The sequence below is a fragment of the Arachis duranensis genome, chromosome 3, assembly GCF_000817695.3.
Source record: "Arachis duranensis cultivar V14167 chromosome 3, aradu.V14167.gnm2.J7QH, whole genome shotgun sequence".
Lineage (NCBI taxonomy): Eukaryota > Viridiplantae > Streptophyta > Magnoliopsida > Fabales > Fabaceae > Arachis > Arachis duranensis.
This window is the reverse complement of record NC_029774.3, coordinates 129,493,935-129,513,583: the sequence shown is the minus strand read 5'-3', so window position 1 is coordinate 129,513,583 and position 19,649 is coordinate 129,493,935. Positions and strand designations below refer to the sequence as shown.

Here is a 19,649-nt window from a genome sequence, read left to right as displayed (position 1 = left end):
ATTATTAAGTTATTTATAGTTACATTGAGTACATATGTTTGATTTATTGAAGAAAGTAGATTACTAAAACTAATAAATAACTATTTTAGAGTTAATGTATTTAACACTAGCTTAAGAAAAAACAAATAATACATAACATGTTATATTTTTATTGATTAAATTATTATAATTTAAATTAATCTTAATAAAATAATTTAAAATTATAATTTCAATCTTATCACGTGCATGGCACGGGTGATTAAACTTGTTAATAATTATATATTAGTGTATAAATATATATTATTTAATTTATTTTTAATATATATGTTATACTTCAATATATATTTTATACAAATAAATAATTTGATAATTAATTTTTGTTACACTTATTACATAAATTCATGTCAAAGAACTATTTATTATGGGTGATGTTAGGTAGCCAAAGAATAATAACAATATAAAAATGTTACATAAAAAATTATATTCTCTTGATAAGCAAGTGACATACACCTTCTTATCACTTATCCTCCTTATTATCTATTATTTTACTGCATGTTTTGAGTCACTAATATTCTTTTCAAAATCGATTTCAGTTTCTCCCAAATCAAATTCCTAACATCTCTCAATCACATTATTATCCATTAAAATGCAATAATTCTCTGCAAAAATTATGGAAATTAAATTAAAAATTTTTAACAACTTCTACTATATAACTTATTATATTTTACATATAGATTATTAAAAAATAAAAAATATAAATATAAAAATAATTAAAAATTATGACCTATTAGTACACATATGAAATAATTTGAAAAATACAATAAGACATATATAGTTTAAAATTTGATAATATTAATTATAAAAATTTATTAATTATAGACATCATAAGTATGGAATTATAAATATTATGAGTACAAATTATAGATGTTATTAACATAAAATTATGGATGTTATGTATATGAATTTATGAGTAAATTTATCAATTGAATAAGTTAATTTAAGAATTTGATATTTTTTTTAAATTCAATTATGATAAAATTTAAAAACATCTGTGTTAACTTTATAATTACTTATGCAATAACTAAAAAATAATATGTGTATGGATGTAATCTCTAATAAACATGAATTTAATTTTTAGATGTTAATTTTATGTAATTATGGATATTATGTATACAAATGTATCAATGTTATGTGTATAAACTTAGTTAGTACAATATAATTATAAATGCACATAAAAACACAAAAAAATTAAATAAGTTTATTACAATATCTCATCAAAACTAGTGTGATTTTTCATATTTTTAAAAATTGATTGATTAACAACAACCTCGTTGGATGAGTCCGTCTATTGTTTAAATTCTTCATAAGCACCTTCTACCATAAGTACCGTATTAAGGTCGAATTCAAATGCCATAGTATTTGCAATGATAAACGTGACTTCTTGTAAAATTTCTTGGCTTATACACTATTGTGCTTGCAATGATATTAGAGTCATAATTTTTGAATGATCATAATTGAATTAATGGAATGCATATATTACAAAGAATCAAGTGCAATTAATGCCTTAACGGAAATAAAGAATTAATGATTTTTTCGTATCATTATTATTATTTAATGTATTCTTAAATATAAAAAATTAAATTATAAAAAAATATTAAGTATTGATTACAAGAATACCTAATAATAAGGGATATGATATTATAATTAATATCATTAATAAGTGAAATTGATAAGAATATAATAAGTAAAATGATAAGAGAGTGTGATAAAAAATAAAACTGTTATTAAATGATGTAAATAAAATAAATTATAAAAAATTTTGGCTAATTATGATTAAAAATTTTTTGTTATCAAACTTTTTTCATAAATTAATTATAATTTTTTGGCTTAATAAAATAAGTTAACTAAATATAAATATCTTATAAACATGTCATGTATAAATTATAACACTTTTAAAGAAATCAAAATACAAAACACAAAAAATAATATAAATTAAAATAAATCAATTTATTTATTTCAGTCAAATCAAATAATTAATAATTAATTAGTTATAATTAATATAGACAAACAAAATATTAAATAATATAATATTTATCTTAATAAATCAAATAAATAATTAATTATAACAATTTTAAAAAATTATTAATCAAAATATATAAGATGATAAATTAAAACAAAATTAATATATTTTAGTCAAATTAAATAATTAATGTAATTAATTAGTTTTAGTTTTTTTGGTGATTAATTAATTATAGTTAATATAGTTAAATAAAATAATTAAAAATATTTTAAAATATGCCACGTTAGTTATTAACTTATTATGCTATTACTCGAAGAAATTTAATTTTGATAATAGATAATAGATATATGTATGGAAAAATGGCCCATACGGAGAGAGTTTCAACTTTCAAGTACAGGATCTCCACCCTGAAAAGACAACTACACAGTACTAGAAGATTTCATTCCCCATAACACCAACACGAAGTCTTTTGTTTTTTGTCATATATCCAGTTCTACATGAATCCTAACCATACACGTGTCCATACAACCACCAATCAGGGCCAAATTAGCGTCTCGCAGCTACGAATATTGAATATTCTCTGTCTCTTTCTCTCACATCCATTCAAGTCAGGTCAACCCCCGTGACGAAACCTTGACTTTCTCCACTGTTGGATTGCAGAAGAAGAAGAAGAAGAAGATGAGATCGGAGAGAATGACTTTGGTTCTGGTGAACCTTGCAGGTATAATGGAGAAAGCAGATGAGACTCTACTGCCAGGTGTATACAAAGAAGTCGGTGCTGCTTTCCGCGCTGACCCAACCTCCCTGGGATCTCTCACTCTCTTCCGCTCCCTTGTTCAGTCTCTCTGCTACCCTTTGGCTGCTTACCTCGCCACGCGTCACAACCGTGCTCATGTCATTGCTCTCGGTGCATTTCTTTGGGCTGCCGCTACGTTCCTCGTTGCCATCTCTTCTACTTTCTTACAGGTAATAGCTTCCCAAAACCTGACTCAACAGTTTCCAATTCTAGTAACCGTTTTTTTTTTTTTCCCATCTTCATTGTCATTTGTTTAGGTGGCGATTTCAAGAGGTTTAAATGGGATAGGACTTGCCATTGTTGGCCCAGCAATTCAATCCCTGGTGGCTGATTCCACCGATGATTGCAACCGCGGCATGGCTTTTGGGTGGCTGGCATTAACCGGAAACATCGGAAGCATCATCGGCGGTCTCTTCTCTGTTCTTATAGCCTCAACATCAGTCGCAGGCATACCCGGTTGGAGAATAGCTTTTCACCTTGTTGCTTTCATCAGTGTCATAGTAGGTATATTGGTGCGCCTTTTTGCCAATGATCCACACTTTCCAAACATCAAAAGTACCGCACATCCAATTCCAGAGAATAAGTCCATGCCCTTCTCTTCTCAGATGAAGGAACTTCTGAAAGAAGCAAAATCGGTTATGAGAATCCCGTCGTTTCAGATAATTGTGGCTCAGGGGATCTCTGGTTCATTCCCCTGGTCAGCATTGTCATTTGCCACGCTTTGGTTAGAGCTCATAGGGTTCTCACACGTGACAACCGGATTGATTTGGACTCTGTTCATACTTGCTACTTCGTTTGGAGGGAAAATGGGGGATATTCTGTCCCAACGCTTACCAAACAGTGGGAGAATAATGATGTCACAGATAAGCTCTGCTTCAGCTGTTCCTCTTGCTGCAATATTGCTGTTGGGTTTGCCTCATGATCCATCTTCAGCCTTCATCCATGGTCTTGTTTTCTTCATCATGGGATTGTCCATTTCCTGGAATGGTTCTGCAACTAACAAGTAAGATTTCTTCTCCTTTTCCTGTAAAATCTTGCTTCTGTTTAGAATTCTTCATATTCACTGGCCTTTTGACAGTGTTTGGTAAGTGTTTTAGTAAGTAATATATAAATAAACAGGTTGGTGTTCACCATGCCATTTAGATTGGTTTTGAAAGAAGAATCAATCCTATGGAAATATATAATTTGTTGCAGATTGGATTAAATCGGTTTGATTTTATTTTAAAATTCAATCCAAACTATTGTGTTTTGGATTTGTTCAATTTATTCAGTTTTTTAAAATTATCAACTTTAAGATTTGTATTATTGAAAATAAAGTAATTTTAAGTTGGTAAAACAAATAAATAAATCCATCTAATTTTATAATCATAAAATAATTACTAAATAATAATAATAATAATAATAATAATAATAATAATAATAATAATAATAATAATATATGAATAAAATAAAAATATGTAAAAAATTAAACATATTATATATAAAATTTAGTTTTGATAATGAAATTATAATATTATATCTCATTTTATGGTTTTGGATTCGATTGGTTTGGTTTTAAGAAGTGAATCCAAAATCCAATTCAATCTATGCATATAGTTCTTCGAAAATGAAATCCAATCAATTAGTGCCGTTTTAACACAATTTTGTGTACAGAGAAAAGTAGACAAATTTTATCCTAAAACAAATAACTTGTGTTTCTATTCATATTCCTACGCTACTAACATGGGTATAGAAAAAATGAAACAAATTCTATCATAAAATAAAGGAGTTAGCTAACATTTAACAAGATAAAAACTCATTCCATTTGATAAAAACAAATTCTATCAAATAGTATTACTCTTATTATATGCTAATGCTAAGATAATGATATTTAAGATAATAATTATGGATCATTTTGTAAATTTGGGCTAGACTTTGTTCAAAATTAAACATTGTGAACAGTCCAATATTTGCAGAAATAGTTTCTGAGAAGTCCCGGGCAGCTATATATGCATTGGATCGATCTTTTGAGTCCATATTGGCGTCATTTGCTCCTCCCATTGTTGGATTATTGGCGCAGCATGTTTATGGTTATAAACCCCCAAAAAGGTCGTCAGACTCAGTTGACAAAGAAAATGGTGCATCACTGGCAAAGGCACTCTATACGGCAATCGGAATTCCCATGATAATTTGTTGTTCCATCTACTCATTCCTTTATTCCACTTACCCAAAGGACAGGGAGCGAGCAAGAATGATTGTATTGGTAGACTCAGAAATGCAACAGCTAGAGGGGGAAGAGATAGTAGTAGGTGTAGATGATAATGATGAAAAGGTTTCGCTATCTCGCTAGTTCAAGAGATCAAGTTGTTTGATTGAGTGCTACAATATTTAAGAGTTAAGAATTTTCTTTTTTTTATCAATACTATTTAGAGTTTGTTTAGAACAAAATATTTTTAGAAATAACTTTATTTAACTTAAAATATATTAAAATTAAAATTAAATTATTGTGTTTAATTTTATATAATGACTTATAATGACTTTTTATAAAATTAAGTCATTATATCAATTTTTAAACTAAATTCACTTTTCTTTTATATTAATACTTACACTGTAAAGTTGACCTTTTATATTTTAACACTTCTAAATTATTTTAATTTTATTGTATTCCAAATTCACCCTAAGTTTTTTTTTTCCTCAGTTGATACAAAACATGAAGAGGTTCTTAATTTATCAGTTACGCGATTTTGAAAATACCGTACATAATAATCATACTTGAAGGCTTAAAAACAAATGGTGGTTTCATGTAATTCTATTACTAGTTAGTTTAGCAGTAGCTAAGTAATACGAAGTTATGAACAGAGTACTCCTTGGGCTAAAAAGACTTTCTTACTAGCATTATAAATGTGGACGAAAATCACAATTTCAATGGCAATATATGTAAAATGATGGTGTTGTGCAGACCAAGCAAAGTGGTGGCTCTGCTGGCTCATCTCTCACAGCTAGTCCAAGTCAATCTTACCTCCCAAGTCAACCTTGAGTTTCTCATATCTGTTCTTGAACCGTGGAATACACTGCAAAAAAGAGAAAAGAAAAACGCAAACTGCGAATTCTTATGGTCTTAGTTGGAAATAGAAAAAGATGAAGATGAAATGGGAGATTGCAACGGTGACACTGTTGATGATTAACATGGTTAACATAATGGATAACGCAGACTCGTCTCTACTTCCAGCAGTGTATAAAGAAGTTGGTAAAACTTTTCAAGAAGATCCTGCTGCTCTGAGCACACTCACTTTCTACCGATCATTTGTTCAATGTCTCTGCTACCCATTCGCCGCTTACCTCGCCAAGCGCCACAACCGTGCTCATCTCATCGCTCTTGGTGCTTTTCTTTGGGCTGCCACCACCTTCCTCCTCGCCATCTCCACCACAATTTCACAGGTCTCTCCTTACTCCAACTCCCCCTCTATATTTTATTTGCTTATTGCAACATATCATACCAAGATCACCATTTAATTTTAACAAAAATACTATTCGCATACTAAAATCAGCTACCAATGTATTTGTGTATAAATACATGTGTGATTTAATTTATTTTTAACATGTATTTATATTTTGACCTATATTTTATACTGGTGGCTAACTTTGGTAACTGATTTTAGTGTACACATAGCATAATCCTAATTTTAATTATTACTAGGTGGCAATTTCAAGAGCTTTTAATGGGATAGGGCTTGCCATTTTTGTTCCGGCAAGTAAATCTCTGGTTGCTGACTGCACAAACGACAGTAACCGTGGCATGGCTTTTGGGTGGCTTTCATTAACTGGAAACATTGGAAGCATTCTTGGCGGACCCTTCGCTGTAATTCTAGCCTCAACTTCATTTGCTGGCATACCGGGTTGGAGAATAGCTTTCCACCTTGTTGCCCTTATCAGTGTCATAGCAGGTGTATTAGTACACCTCTTTGCTAATGATCCACACTATCCAAAAGCTCCACATAACAATAACCCCATGTCCTTTGTTTCCGGAATGAAAGATATGCTGAAAGAAGTAAAATCAGTTATGAGAATCCCATCTTTTCGGGTAATTGTGGCACAGGGTGTATCTGGGTCAATTTCATGGTCAGCATTGTTCTCATTTGCCACACTTTGGTTAGAACTCATTGGATTTTCACACAAGACAACAGCGTTGCTTTGGACCATGTTCATCATTGCTATTTCAGTAGCAGCTCTGTTTGGGGGTAAAATGGGGGATATTCTATCCCAACACTTACCAAACCGTGGCAGAATAATAATGGCACAGATAAGCGTTGGTTCAGCTGCTCCTCTTGCAGCAATTTTGCTGTTGGTATTGCCTTATGATCCATCCACTCCCTTCTTGCACGCCCTTGCTCTCTTCATCATGGGTTTCTTCATGAGCTGGAATGGTCCAGCAACAAACAAGTACGTACCCATATGACTCTTACCATAACAAACAATGTCTAATCATACAAAAAATGTTTAGTTAACATTATGAACAGTCCAATACTTGCAGAGATAATCCCAGAGAAGTCTCGTTCAACTATATATGCAGTGGATAAGTTTTTTGAGTCTATATTGGCGTCGTTTGCTGCTCCTATTGTTGACATTATGGCTCAGCGTATTTTTGGATATAAACCAATCAGAAAAGGAGATTCGTCCTCCATTAAAGCGGATAGAGGAAATGCTGCAGCATTGGCAAAAGCACTTTATACTGCAATTGGAATTCCCATGATAATCAGCTGTTGCATCTACTCAATCCTTTATTGGACGTATCCAAGGGACAGAGACCGCTGGAGAGTATTGACCTCGATGATAATGATGAGCATGTGTTGCTGCCCCGCTAGTTCAAGACTCATGTATAAGAGGATAAAAAATGTTCACGACAAAGGAAAATGAGTAAAGTACCATTTGTACCCATGAAAGTTGAAAACGCTGACAAATGTACCCACGAGAGAAGAAAACTACCAAATGTAACCATCAATCGTGACATTCGTGGGACGAAACTAACCAAGCCTTATTCCGGCGTTGACTCCGTTAGTAACTCATCCTCCGTGGCACTTCCCGGCGTGACATGGCATGGGGGCCTTCTTACGTGGATTGCTGAGGTGTGTGACCGTTATAATGTATCTTCAACCCCAAAATTTTCCAAATTCAAACCTTGTTCCATCCCCAATAAGAACCCTAACCCTAGATTCACAAAAATCTTCGAAATTAAACCAATGTCGAGGCGAAGAGTGTTTACTCCAACTTCGACTGGCAGTGGTAGTGTGTCTGGAAGCTCAAATTCAAGAAGGGTACACGATAGGAAGTTCAATGGGAGATGTTTCTGTGGGTTGGGGGTGACGCTGTTACAGTCAGGGACGGCGATGAATCCTGGGAGGTGGTTCGTACGTTGTCCCAATTGGAAGGTAACCCGTTTTACATCCTGTTCTGTCTGAGTTGAATCTGTATCTGATTGTAGTTTTTCTGCCATGTATAGAACTCGGACTGCAACTTCTTTGCATGGGTAGACGAAATTGAAGGGCAATGGGAGGATTTGAGGAGACCACTGTCAGAAAGAAAGATTAAGGAAGACGTTAATGATGCGAAGGCTGAACCGAAGATGCTGATGATGTTAGGGAGGTGTGAAGTTGAAGTTAGTAAAGTTAGGATTTGGCTTGTGATTATGTCAATGGTGGTCGTATGTAATGTTGTCTGCACTTTGTATCTGATTCTCAGGGGGTTTTGAGCCCAAGTAGTTTTCATTGTTAGGGTTTGACAAAAATACCCATATTCGATTCTATATATGTCATTTGTAGACATGTGAAATCCAGAAAATGTCAAAAAAAGTCTTATAAGACTTGAAAAGTTGCAGAAGTTATCTATTGCTAATACCAATTTGAAGTCTTTTTTACTTTATGCTCTAAAATAACATGAAAGAAAGGCAAAATAAGCTCATAGGAACGTAGAAATTGAGCACCTGAAGTATTCTAGTTATACTAGTTATAGGTGTGAGTTTTCAACAAATGCACAAAACACCGAAAACCAAAACATAAGCAATTGTAGGAGTATTATGTGGCATATCCAACAAGTGTAACATAAACTGCCATGACACAGTGCCAAAAAAACATAATATAAAGACTTTTGCTTCAAGGAATTGGAGTGGAGTTGCTACTGCCGCTTGATCCTTCCTTCAAGTGTGCAGTTGTGGACCCTTTTTTTGGTGGTGGACGGAAGGCAGGCTGAGGCCATCGAGTTGAGGTTGATCCCCCTACTGTGGGAGTAGGCATGAATTCCATGAATCTGGAAGTAGTCCCCTGGGAGGCAGCTTGCATGGTTTGAGGTGTGACAGTGGGTGGCACATCAGAGGCCGTGGGTGATGGAGTAGTAGTAGCTGGTGTTGTTGGAGCAGATTGTGGTTGGTGAGTAGTTGGTGGTGGTCTTCGTAGATTCTTCTTCTTCCTTGGTGGCTTTTTTGTAGTTGTTGGCCTAGTTGAAGGAGACCTCACTGGATTAGGAATCGGTTGAGGAGCTGAGGTAGTCTCCTACAACAGTAGACACATATGATTGATTTCATTAAAAACCTTTAGAATGAAGTTGTAAAATGCATCATTAAACTTACATGTGGTGGCTGAGATGCTGCTGCTTCAGCTGCTTCAACAGCTTCCAGTGTCTCTTCCCAGAACATCTCCTCCAGTCTTGCAGCCTCATCCCCATCATCCTCAGCAGCTGGGTGTGGATTTGAACTTTGTCCCCCAGCCATAGCTTCCTTCTTCTTGGAACAGCTACGACTGTTGTGTCCAGTCTGCAATACATGTAACATGAACTTTCATTTTGTTGACATTGAAAGCATAAGTAATGGGAGCATATGAATTATGGTTTACCTTTAGGCAGTACTTGCAGGTGATGGGGCCATACTTTCTGGGGGCCCTATGAGGATCTGGTTGGGTTTCCTTTGGGGCGTCATTCTTTCTATCTCTTTTTAATTTTGGCCTCCCAATCTGCTTCTTGTATACTGGGGGCAATATAGGAGGTAGATCAACATGTTGCCAATATTCTTGGTTAGGGACAGGCTGGATGACATACTCATATGTGCTATTATATGCCCCCATAGAAAGCCAGTTATGTGCATGTTCCTCTGGCTTCCTATTCTGGTAGCTCAGTGCAGCACATGCATGCCTGCACGGCAAGCCAGTCAGTTGCCAAAACCTACACGAACAAGTCCTCTTTCCTATATCCACCATAACCTTATGAGGCAGGCACTGTACTTCATAGACATTTCCAGGATCATCTCCGGTGGGAAACGGCCGCCACTTGTTGCTCTCCCTTTTCTCTTTTTCAAGCCTACTCTGCTGCACAGGAGTGATCAGCCCATTATAACCCACCAAAGCCTTCTTGTTTCTTGCAATTATACTCATCATATAATACCGCACCTCTTCCAGCATAGTTATGATAGGCTTCCCTCTCATCTTCTTGATCCTAGAATTGAATGATTCGCAGTTGTTGTTGGTATAATTGTCAGATTTTGGGTACTCACTAAAACCACTCCTGCTCCATTGACTAGGAGGGATTCTAAGAACAGCATACTGAGCTATCTCACTCCCTTCTATTAGTTGTTTCGCCTTCACCATAGCCCTGTATATCTTCCTCTCGTTCACAATCACGTCATACTCCTTCTTGAAAAAATCTTGTGCCTGCCTTTGAGTCAAGTCCGGAAAATCACGGATCTTGTCTTCAAGCTCCTGTACAACCCATTTACCATCTGCAGATTTATTTTTGTTAACTCTGCTGCATGTATGTTCATTCACAAACGTTTTCACCTGAAAGCTTAATGGAAACGACCGTTTTGCGCAGTATATCTGCCACGGACAGCTCTCATCATAACATATGGCCTTGCACCTAGTTGAGTCCACCCTTGGAAAGAATATGCTTCTCCCTAAGTTGATGTTGAACTTCCTAACTGCCTTCTTGAAATGGTCCAGATTTTCAAACTCCATGCCAAGCTCCAACCTTACTTCCCTCACTGGAGCATCTGGATTCGCTTGAGGAAATGCTGCCTGCTCACTGTCTTCATCATCACTTGCAACGGAATCAAGCTCCTCCGACTTGTAACAATGCATCCCTGCAGTTGCCTCTGACATATTTTCACCATCCACAGGTATATAGAATGAAGGAGGCTTGTTTGGATCTTGGTTGGGTATGAATGTTTGCCCTGAAGGTGGAGGCCTGACTGTTGATCGTCTCTTGGACTTTTGTTGCCTGTCACTACCCACATCTGCACTTATATCTGGCTGTGAACTACTGGGTTGACTACCCGTACCGGGTTCTTGACAAGGCTGTGGGATGTACTGTGTGAAAACCTCGACAGATTCGGCAGGCCCTTTATCCACAGTGGGAGCCACTGACTCTGCAGAAACTGGAATTTGGTTTCCATTTTCTTCACTTGCAGCTGACACATCTGGTTGTTCAGGGTGTGGATGAGTGTTTTCCGGAGGTTGATATGGCGGTAAGTTGGGTTCAGTGGGTGGATCTGGTAGCTGAATGATCCTTGGTGCTTCATCAAAGGTAACCTTTGGTGAATGGGTGGGTATATCTGGTTGATCATTGCTCAATTCTGGTTGTTGTGTGTTTCTTGGGGTATCATGGACTTCTTTCTCTCCCGCAGCATCCTCTGTTTGAGCATCCCTTCCAGGCACACCTCCTACATTCTCCCTCAATTTCACCACTTTCTTTCTCTTCTTCTTTGGGGTTGGGGGTCTCCTAACACATAATTTGGTTCTGTGTTTCACTGGGGTCCTGTTAACAGTTAATATCTCAAGCTCTGGTTCCGGTTCGTTGTTCTCTTCTGCGAACTCAGGAAGGTCAACTGGATGCTCGGTGAACACTTCAACTCTCCTCCCATTAGCAATCGCTGCTTCATACATACTCACCACATCCATGTCTAGTCTAAGCAACCTCAACCCACCATTCAACTCCTTCCCAGGTTCAAGCCAGTACAGCTCGCTCACATCATTATACCCTATGTCCTTTACTAGGTCATTCATGAAGAACTTATTAAGCGTGTCCACATTCACTCGTTCAATCTCTGTTTTCTCACCCCCAACATACGCCAGTTTCCCATCATCACCCTTTTCAAATTTTCCTCTGTGACTAATGACTAGCGTAATGTGGATAGTTGCCATCTGCAAACACACATGTATAGAGAAGAGAAAACGAACTCAGAACCACATCATAGCCACTGAAAAGACACCCTAATAAAAACAACATACCCACAACCATGCACCAAAAAACCAGAAAACCAACACAGAGAAATCGAAGGTTAATGCTTACCTATGGATGAGACAACACAACTCCAACAGCTGACACGAAACACACCAACAAGCACGCTCTCTTGAACACGGAGATTATCGTCGGCACCGGAGATTTTCTGTGACTAGAGAAGATGAACTGGCTACTCTTAGGGCTCTACCCTCTGTTCTGTGAAATGTGCGAAGAGGTGTAGCTTTGATAACTGTTCAATTCTAATTTCTCCATTTTTTTTAAAAAATTATAATTTTGAAATCCAATTGTATTTATTTATAATTTCCAGGTAAGAGGCCCCCATGCCATGTCACGCCGGGAAGTGCCACGGAGGATGAGTTACTAACGGAGTCAACGCCGGAATAAGGCTTGGTTAGTTTCGTCCCACGAATGTCACGATTGATGGTTACATTTGGTAGTTTTCTTCTCTCGTGGGTACATTTGTCAGCGTTTTCAACTTTCATAGGTACAAATGGTACTTTACTCAAGGAAAATTAAACTTATGTCCCTCAAAATAGCAAAATAAATTTACTTTAAATAAACCTGTCATTATGTTAGGATTAGGAAAGTAGAAATGTTTCTTATTGTTAATAAAAGGGAAAAATCTTATTTGTTATGTATGTCTCTCTATCTCTTGCACCCATATTTACAAAGGAATTATGGTTTTAAATTTGTAATGTTCTGCTACAGATCACCAAGCTCAAATCATTAAATACATATCACATTACAGGATATATCCTGGGGTGGTGGCGCAGTTGGCTAGCGCGTAGGTCTCATAGCTTCTGAGTTATCCTGAGGTCGAGAGTTCGAGCCTCTCTCACCCCAATATGCCATTTTTATCCCCCCCCCTCGGGATAAATTTTCTATTTTGTTGTGTAATTCAATTTTGTGTGGGTATGCGAGGCTGTGTGTTTATAGGAAAGCAAAATTGAAAGCGGCATCTAGGATTTCATGTCAACGACACAATGTGAACACACGACATGGTTTTTGATTTTTCCTTGCTCTGTCGGCTTGGGACTTCTACTTTTGAATTTCCTCACCACATAATGAGATTGCCAAGCTACCATTTTTAATCATTTTAATGGGCTGCCACAGTTGCAGCATTCGTTATTTTCCCGCATTCTACCCTCCTTCTATTAAGCATTTATTAGATCGCATCAGTATTGCACAGCTATGATGCTATTAGCATTAATTTCCCTTCGGGCACACTCACCGCTACTATATTTATTTGAGTATACAAACCCGATTCATAAAACTAATAGTTGTTGACCTGTGAAATTTGTATGAACTCGCACGAATATTTATAGTAACAAGTGGAACATTTTTTTAAGAAATCTTAAAAAGAAAAAGGGGGTAAAACCGTAAGTAGCGAAGCCTGAATTGTTTGGATGTGCCATGTGATAGGTCTCTTTCCTTTCTCCTCTCGCTTTGGCAGCACACACTTCCACTCACTCTCACTCAATGGTTTCACTTCACTTATAAACAAATGCAAACTATTTATAAATTATAACCCATTTTTTCTTCTCTCATTTGTTCTTTTTTTCTCAATCCACCAAAGCATTATAAATTCACATGTGAGTTTGAGGGTCCAAGCTCTATTACTCTATTGTTTACTAGATCTTTGACTACCTTACCACTACTACCCTCTAGATCTTGGAGGAAGCCAGTGCAGATTGGCTTCACTTCACCACCAATGGCTCAACTCATGCACTTGGACTGCAAAAAGGTACTCATATTCTCAATTCTTTTGTTCTTCTTTGTTTCTGTATGCTTCAGTGCCTGCTCACAACATCAAGTTCAGACCAAAGAAGGGTTATCTAGTAGAATTGGCAGTAGAAGATTGTTGGAGGAGCAAGATGATGATTGGGAAGAGAAGCCCCTGAAAAAGAAAAGCACTACCCAATCCCAATCCCAATCCAAAAAGAACCAGACCAAGCTAACTAAGCCAGCCACTACTTCTTCCAAGAATGTCAAATCTGATAGCATTTCTTCCACCACCAAGAACCAAACCAAAACCATCAAATCCAATTCCCTTTCCACCAAGAACAACCAAACAAAAACACTCAAATCTAGTAGTAACATTTCTGCCAAGAACCAAACCAAAACCAAAACCATCAAATCCGAAAACCTTTCCTCCAAGAGTTCATCATCTTCTAAAACCGCATCCACCGACACTACTGGCCTCAAGAAGCTCAATTCCACAAGCTCCACCTCCAACAAGAGTAACAAGCAGCTCAACTCCCCTACTACTCCCTCCTCCACTTCCAAGTTCAAGAAGCTCAATTCCACATCAACATCAAAACCTACTTCACCTTCCACTTCAAACAAGAAACCATTGGATCTTGCGAAAGCAACCAACAAAACTACAAAGTCCACCGGCACCAAGGATAAGAACAAGCAAACAAAAACAACCACCAGCCAGGCATCAGATTCAGATCAAACAAAGCCAATAATCAAGAAACCGCAGAAGGCTTCTCCTCCAACGAAGAAACCGACGAAACAACCACCACCGACAACATACTGGATGGACGAAGACGACGAAGACTTCGTCTCAGAGTTCAGAGATCTGCCAAACAAGTTCCACCAGACGCTTCTCCCAGACCTCGAAAGAATCTCCACAACTTCAAAGCTTTACCTCACCAAAGCCAACAGCGAGATCACAAAAGGCTTCAAACCCTACGTCGGCAAAAAATATGCATCCACCGTAGCCACCGCACTCTCGTGCGCTTTCGTATTGATCCCGTTGATCTTGGTCTCTCTCCTCTGCACACAAATCAAAGCATATTTCTCACTCCAGAAAATCATCATCTTCATCCAAGTTTATCTCTCTATCTACTTCACCATCCTCTGCGTATCGTCCTTAGTTACTGGGCTCGAACCGTTAAAGTTTTTATACTCTACTTCGCAGTCCACGTACCTGTGCCTGCAGGTTCTGCAAACTCTCGGTTACGTTTTCTATCTCTTGATGCTCTTGATGTATCTTGTTCTTGTCTTCTCCACGGAGTGTGGGTTGGGTTCTAAGTTTTTGGGCCTGGCCCAAATGTTAGTGGGCATAGCTATTGGGCTTCATTACTACGTCACGGTGTTTCATAGGGTGGTGTTGAGGCAACCTCCGAAGACAAATTGGAAGGTTCACGGGATTTATGCCACGTGTTTTCTCCTCATTTGTGTGCTTTCTAGAGCTGATAGAAGGAAGAAGGTTTACGTTGAAGATGGTGGAGGAGAAGGCAAGCAGAATTGATTAAGTAACTTGTATTATTTTTGTAATACTTCTTAATTTCATTCAATTTTAGAGAAAAGATTATAACTAAAGGTTACCGAAAGCAATAGAGCAATGAAGCAAGCTTGTTCTTCATGTGATGTACCATGCAACCATTCAGATTCGTTCTATAAAAATAAAGGCTTACTGGCAATTATATAGATTAATAAATGCCTCCTGAGGTGGACGAAAAGGGAACTGCTCTTGTCTTACTCTCTTTCATATATATAGTAGAATACCAGAATCTATCTATGTGCTTTTACAATTTACTAATTTAGTAACTTTAAAAAAATTAACTTCTTGGAAGGTTATTATGGTAATTTGAAGAGGCCACCGACAGTGTCCAATGCAATGCGGTGTTTTTGCAACCAAATCCAATTAAATAACTTTGACCTAATTCACCTCCATGTTTCACTATCTCTAACAAACTTTGACTCAACGCGCGAATATATGTAACTGCCTTTTTCATATGGATTTCGTTTCTTTTTTTGAAATTTCTCAGCATTTTCTACGTCTCTACATTCTGCTCCATCTATGCATTCTTTGTGTTTCTCTTCCTTCTCTATGTTTTCTTCATTCTCTGCTTTCTTTTTGTGCAAGTTCAATGCTCTTTTATCGGATTTGAAGATTTGGATCAAAGTTATTGAAATCAAGCTGTAAAATTAGTTTTGAACAGGTATTTTATTGCCGAATATAATGAATGATTTAAGTTCAGACAGTCAATTAAACCAGAGCGAAGTGGTTTATTGTTTTGAATTGAATCAAGTGGTTGAGGTGTGGTTCAATTCTAGTTAATATAGTTTGTTAGTAATTTATGATTTTGTAGGTGAATAATATTGTTTTTGTCTATGAAAATTAATGTTCACGGTTGATGGTTTGAATTGAATGTAATGTAGGAGTTCTGAATCTGAATTATTACTGTGATGAATCTGTTCCGTCCTCGTTTCGGTGTATTTTGATTATAAATGGGTGTATTTGAAAATCTTTCGATGTATTTTTTAAGTTCAAACTTTCAATTGAATCAGGGTGAATTGTATTATTGTTTTAAATTGAATCAAGCGGTGAGGTGTGATTTGAATCTAGTTAATATAGTTTGTTAGTTATTTATGATTATGTAGTTGAATAATTTTTTTTCTGTGAAAATAGTTGTTGATGGTTGATGGTTTGAATTTGAATGTAATGTACGAGTTCTGAATCTGATTTTATTATTTTGATGAATCTGTTTCGTTCAAAGTTTTGGTGTATTTTAGATTCTAATATGGTTTATTTTGGAACGATTCCGGTGTATTTTCAGTTTTTGCATGATGTTAATGAGCAGCTTATTCCAAAAGTTAGAATGACTTTTAATATGTTTGAAGAAGTTAAAAAATTCTACAAAGATTATTCTAAACTTGCAGTTTTTTCTACGAAAATTCAGAACACAAATAAGAAGGAAAAATGAAATTAAGAACCAATTGATTACATGTACCGAAAAGGAGAAATGAAAATCGAACATATCTCCAACTGAAAAGAAAAATTCCTCAACTAGATTAAATTGTCCTACAAGAATTTATATACATATATTGAAGGACATTGATGTTTGGATTATTTTGAAGGTTGTGTTGTATCATTCATATCCGTCCTATCCAAATCAAGTAGAAATGCTTAAATAATTATTACTTATTAAGAATGAAAGAGAATAATAAGGATTTCTTTTTTGAGTTTGAACTTGGGGTTGATCAGTCAATTCAGATTATTTTTTGGGCCAACACAATAAGCAGGGTTGCCTGTGAGTATTTTTGATATGTTATTTCATTTAAAATACCTTCGGTGTATATAGATAATTTTTTGGTATATATATGATTTTTTTCTGTGTCGTTGTATTCAGGTATAATATGGTTTTTTATTTTTTTGTTGAGGTGAATCACCACGGTTAATTAACACTTTTGGAATGTGCTTTGATATAAAACGATAATATTCAATCATTCAAATGATTATTTGAATATTGGCTTCGTTGCATGAGAGAAAATGCTCCTAAAGATATTCTTACCGACCAATGCGCATCGATGCAAAGGGCTATTGAGATTTATATGCCAACAACAATTCGCCGATGGTGTAGTTGGCATATCATGAAGAAGATTCCAAATAAAATAAATAGCTACAAGTGACACGAAGAAATTGAACACGAGATGAGTCATGTTATTTAGAATTCTTTTACAAAAAGAATCATTTGATAGGAATTGGAATAATTTTTTGATGAAGTATGATGTTGGGAACAACAAGTGACTTTCAGGTAATGGTGTCTTTATTAGGATTAACTGATATTGTCACTTTAGTGTGTGGATATTTATGTGTTTTGCTTGTGTGGTAGAGGTGTCACACTGTATGTCTTTTGGTGTATTTTGGTTCTGATTTAGGTATTTTCTGATTTTTTTTTCAAAACTTTTCAAAAATTGTTATTTATGGATTCTAGTTTATCTCGATCACTACTTCTGGGTCGAGATGAGAAGCACACAAAGGAGTAAGAAAACGCATGCTTTTTTTTAACAAGTTTATTACGTGCAACAACTCACTTATATAATTCGTCAAACAGTATGTTAATTTCCTAGGAAGTAAAGAGCAAAGAATGAGAGAATCAGATGATGCAGATTTTTATACCGTCATACCGTGTGCAACAAAATTCTCAATAGAAGCTCAATTTCATCATATGTATACTCACGAGAAGTTCAAGAAAGTCCAAGCGCAATTTATAGAAAAGGTATATTGCATCACAAGATCAACACAGTCCGCTTTAGGTTATACGGTATATGAAGTTGTAGAACATGTTTCTAACTCAACATTTAATAAGTTTGCGGTTACATACAACGCGATATCAGCTAAGGTTAAATGTAACCACCCTACCCCATGAGGCCTGTGATTTCTAATTCTTTACAGCAACATGCATAGTTTTAATAACCTCTTTGGTTGTTCTTGAAGAGGACTAATGAATGAATCATTGAACCATATTAGATTGATAATCCAAACCCTTAAACCAGATTGGTTTTTCTTTTTCCGGTTCAACCAAACCATACTTCCCTTAAATAAACCAGACCCAAAGAAACTCTGATTAAACTCATCTTCTCTTCTCCTCTCACCACCGAACGTGTTTCAAAGAAAACCATGGTTACCTCTTCATGTAATCAATGATGTGATATGGTGTTGCAAGAGGAAGAGGCCACGAAGCCTTGCAACACCAGCTCACCTCTTCCCACCTTCTGTAGATATATATAGATGAGCCAAGTCTCTCAACTTTCTTGAAAACCACACGAAGAGAAGAAAGGAAGCAAGAGTAGTGACCAAGAAGGAGGAAAAGGAAGACCCAGCAGAAATCATCATCATCTGCGTGCGTCGCCACCAAGAAGAAAGAGAAGGACATCAAGAGAGCTGCTACCCGAAGCCAAAGAAGGAACCCTACCTCTTTCCTTTTCTGGTTTTCTTAGTGTTCTTCTTGTTGGGTAAGAATCAATAACTCTGTGTCCTGTTGCTTTTTCCTAAATTAAAGATTCTACCCTTATTGAGCTTCAATTCTTTTAATTGGTGACCAAACCAATCAAATTCAGCCCATCACAAGAGTAAGAACTCTTTTCTTGATCCATATGCAACTCGGCCAATTAGCCCTGTAAATTGACAAATCTTTTTAATTATGTTTGTTAGGGTTTTCTGATTTAATATAGCAAAGGACAGACTTTGGTTTGTGAAATTTTCAAAGAGAGGTAAGGGATAGTATATATAGAATATCTTGTTTGTAGTTGTGTGTACTGATGATGATGGATGGTTTATCATGTGTTTGATTGATGAGAAGTGTTTATTAATTTTCTATTATGATGAAATGTAAAAAAAAAAGTGAATTAGAATTATGAATGTGCCTTTGTAAAAATGGGAAAATTAATAAGTATGAACTTTTAGAGCTGTGCTGACCATGCTAGAAACTTTAGTTAGTCAAAAGAAAGGTAAAATTATGATTTTATATAAATTCTAGGCTTGAATATGAGATTTGGTATATGAGGTTGTTGGAAATACATTGTGCAGAATTTCTGCAAAAATCTGCATAATTGGCAGCAGAATCAATGACTTTCTGGGAGCAGTCCAGACCTAATTTTTAGATGAAATTATTTTTTTGTAAAACTTTAGTGTGTCTTGAATATGCCATAAAAATTTCAGGGAATTTGGCCAAACGGTTTGGAAGATATGAATTTTTGAAGTTTAGTAGTTGCTGCAGATTTTTCTGATTTTCTAGTTCTGCAGTACCAACTTCCAGACGCTATAACTTTTAATTTAAACAAAATTTTGAGTTTATTTCA

The 19,649-nt window shown here is 35.9% G+C and overlaps 4 protein-coding genes, 1 long non-coding RNA gene and 1 other non-coding gene across 7 annotated transcripts; all 6 read left to right on the top strand.

The window, feature by feature from the left end:
* The first annotated feature begins 2,614 nt into the window (after positions 1-2,614).
* Positions 2,615-5,170, top strand: LOC107481794 (uncharacterized). 2 transcript variants are annotated; one of them, XM_016102108.3, is made up of 3 exons: positions 2,615-2,965; positions 3,053-3,798; positions 4,737-5,170. In XM_016102108.3, the coding sequence occupies exons 1-3, from the start codon at positions 2,678-2,680 to the stop codon at positions 5,122-5,124; spliced, it is 1,422 nt and encodes a 473-aa protein (XP_015957594.1). In that variant the 5' UTR covers positions 2,615-2,677; the 3' UTR covers positions 5,125-5,170. The 2 variants fall into 2 exon arrangements, with proteins under 2 accessions (XP_015957594.1, XP_020995026.1); XM_021139367.2 differs by having other exon boundaries at positions 4,751-4,892.
* A 536-nt stretch (positions 5,171-5,706) lies between these two features.
* On the top strand, positions 5,707-7,654 carry LOC107481539 (uncharacterized). Its single transcript, XM_052258547.1, has 4 exons — positions 5,707-6,212; positions 6,472-7,214; positions 7,292-7,589; positions 7,637-7,654. The coding sequence occupies exons 1-4, from the start codon at positions 5,913-5,915 to the stop codon at positions 7,652-7,654; spliced, it is 1,359 nt and encodes a 452-aa protein (XP_052114507.1). The 5' UTR covers positions 5,707-5,912.
* LOC127745638 (uncharacterized) lies at positions 7,586-8,622 on the top strand. The gene is made up of 2 exons (XM_052258707.1): positions 7,586-8,200; positions 8,272-8,622. Exons 1-2 carry the CDS (start codon positions 7,685-7,687, stop codon positions 8,518-8,520), a joined length of 765 nt encoding a protein of 254 aa, XP_052114667.1. The 5' UTR covers positions 7,586-7,684; the 3' UTR covers positions 8,521-8,622.
* Positions 8,623-12,811: 4,189 nt separating this feature from the next.
* TRNAM-CAU (transfer RNA methionine (anticodon CAU)) lies at positions 12,812-12,896 on the top strand. The gene is given in 2 exon segments: positions 12,812-12,849; positions 12,861-12,896. It is a non-coding gene; the product is annotated as a tRNA-Met (tRNA).
* A 523-nt stretch (positions 12,897-13,419) lies between these two features.
* On the top strand, positions 13,420-15,424 carry LOC107481795 (uncharacterized serine-rich protein C215.13). Its single transcript, XM_016102109.3, has one exon. It carries the CDS (start codon positions 13,765-13,767, stop codon positions 15,310-15,312), a length of 1,548 nt encoding a protein of 515 aa, XP_015957595.1. The 5' UTR covers positions 13,420-13,764; the 3' UTR covers positions 15,313-15,424.
* Positions 15,425-18,452: 3,028 nt separating this feature from the next.
* On the top strand, positions 18,453-19,205 carry LOC127745780 (uncharacterized). Its single transcript, XR_008007321.1, has 2 exons — positions 18,453-18,803; positions 19,003-19,205. It is a non-coding gene; the product is annotated as an uncharacterized LOC127745780 (long non-coding RNA).
* Positions 19,206-19,649: the final 444 nt, after the last annotated feature.

Excerpts from the sequence above, each read along its gene's own strand:
- LOC107481794 (XM_016102108.3), top strand. The coding sequence starts at position 2,678 with ATGAGATCGGAGAGAATGACTTTGGTTCTGGTGAACCTTGCAGGTATA. Across the intron at positions 2,966-3,052 it reads TCTCTTCTACTTTCTTACAG|GTGGCGATTTCAAGAGGTTT; the intron begins GTAATAGCTTCC and ends TCATTTGTTTAG. Across the intron at positions 3,799-4,736 it reads AATGGTTCTGCAACTAACAA|TCCAATATTTGCAGAAATAG; the intron begins GTAAGATTTCTT and ends CATTGTGAACAG.
- LOC107481539 (XM_052258547.1), top strand. The coding sequence starts at position 5,913 with ATGAAGATGAAATGGGAGATTGCAACGGTGACACTGTTGATGATTAAC. Across the intron at positions 6,213-6,471 it reads TCTCCACCACAATTTCACAG|GTGGCAATTTCAAGAGCTTT; the intron begins GTCTCTCCTTAC and ends AATTATTACTAG. Across the intron at positions 7,215-7,291 it reads AATGGTCCAGCAACAAACAA|TCCAATACTTGCAGAGATAA; the intron begins GTACGTACCCAT and ends CATTATGAACAG.
- LOC127745638 (XM_052258707.1), top strand. The coding sequence starts at position 7,685 with ATGAGTAAAGTACCATTTGTACCCATGAAAGTTGAAAACGCTGACAAA. Across the intron at positions 8,201-8,271 it reads TACGTTGTCCCAATTGGAAG|AACTCGGACTGCAACTTCTT; the intron begins GTAACCCGTTTT and ends TGCCATGTATAG.
- LOC107481795 (XM_016102109.3), top strand. The coding sequence starts at position 13,765 with ATGGCTCAACTCATGCACTTGGACTGCAAAAAGGTACTCATATTCTCA.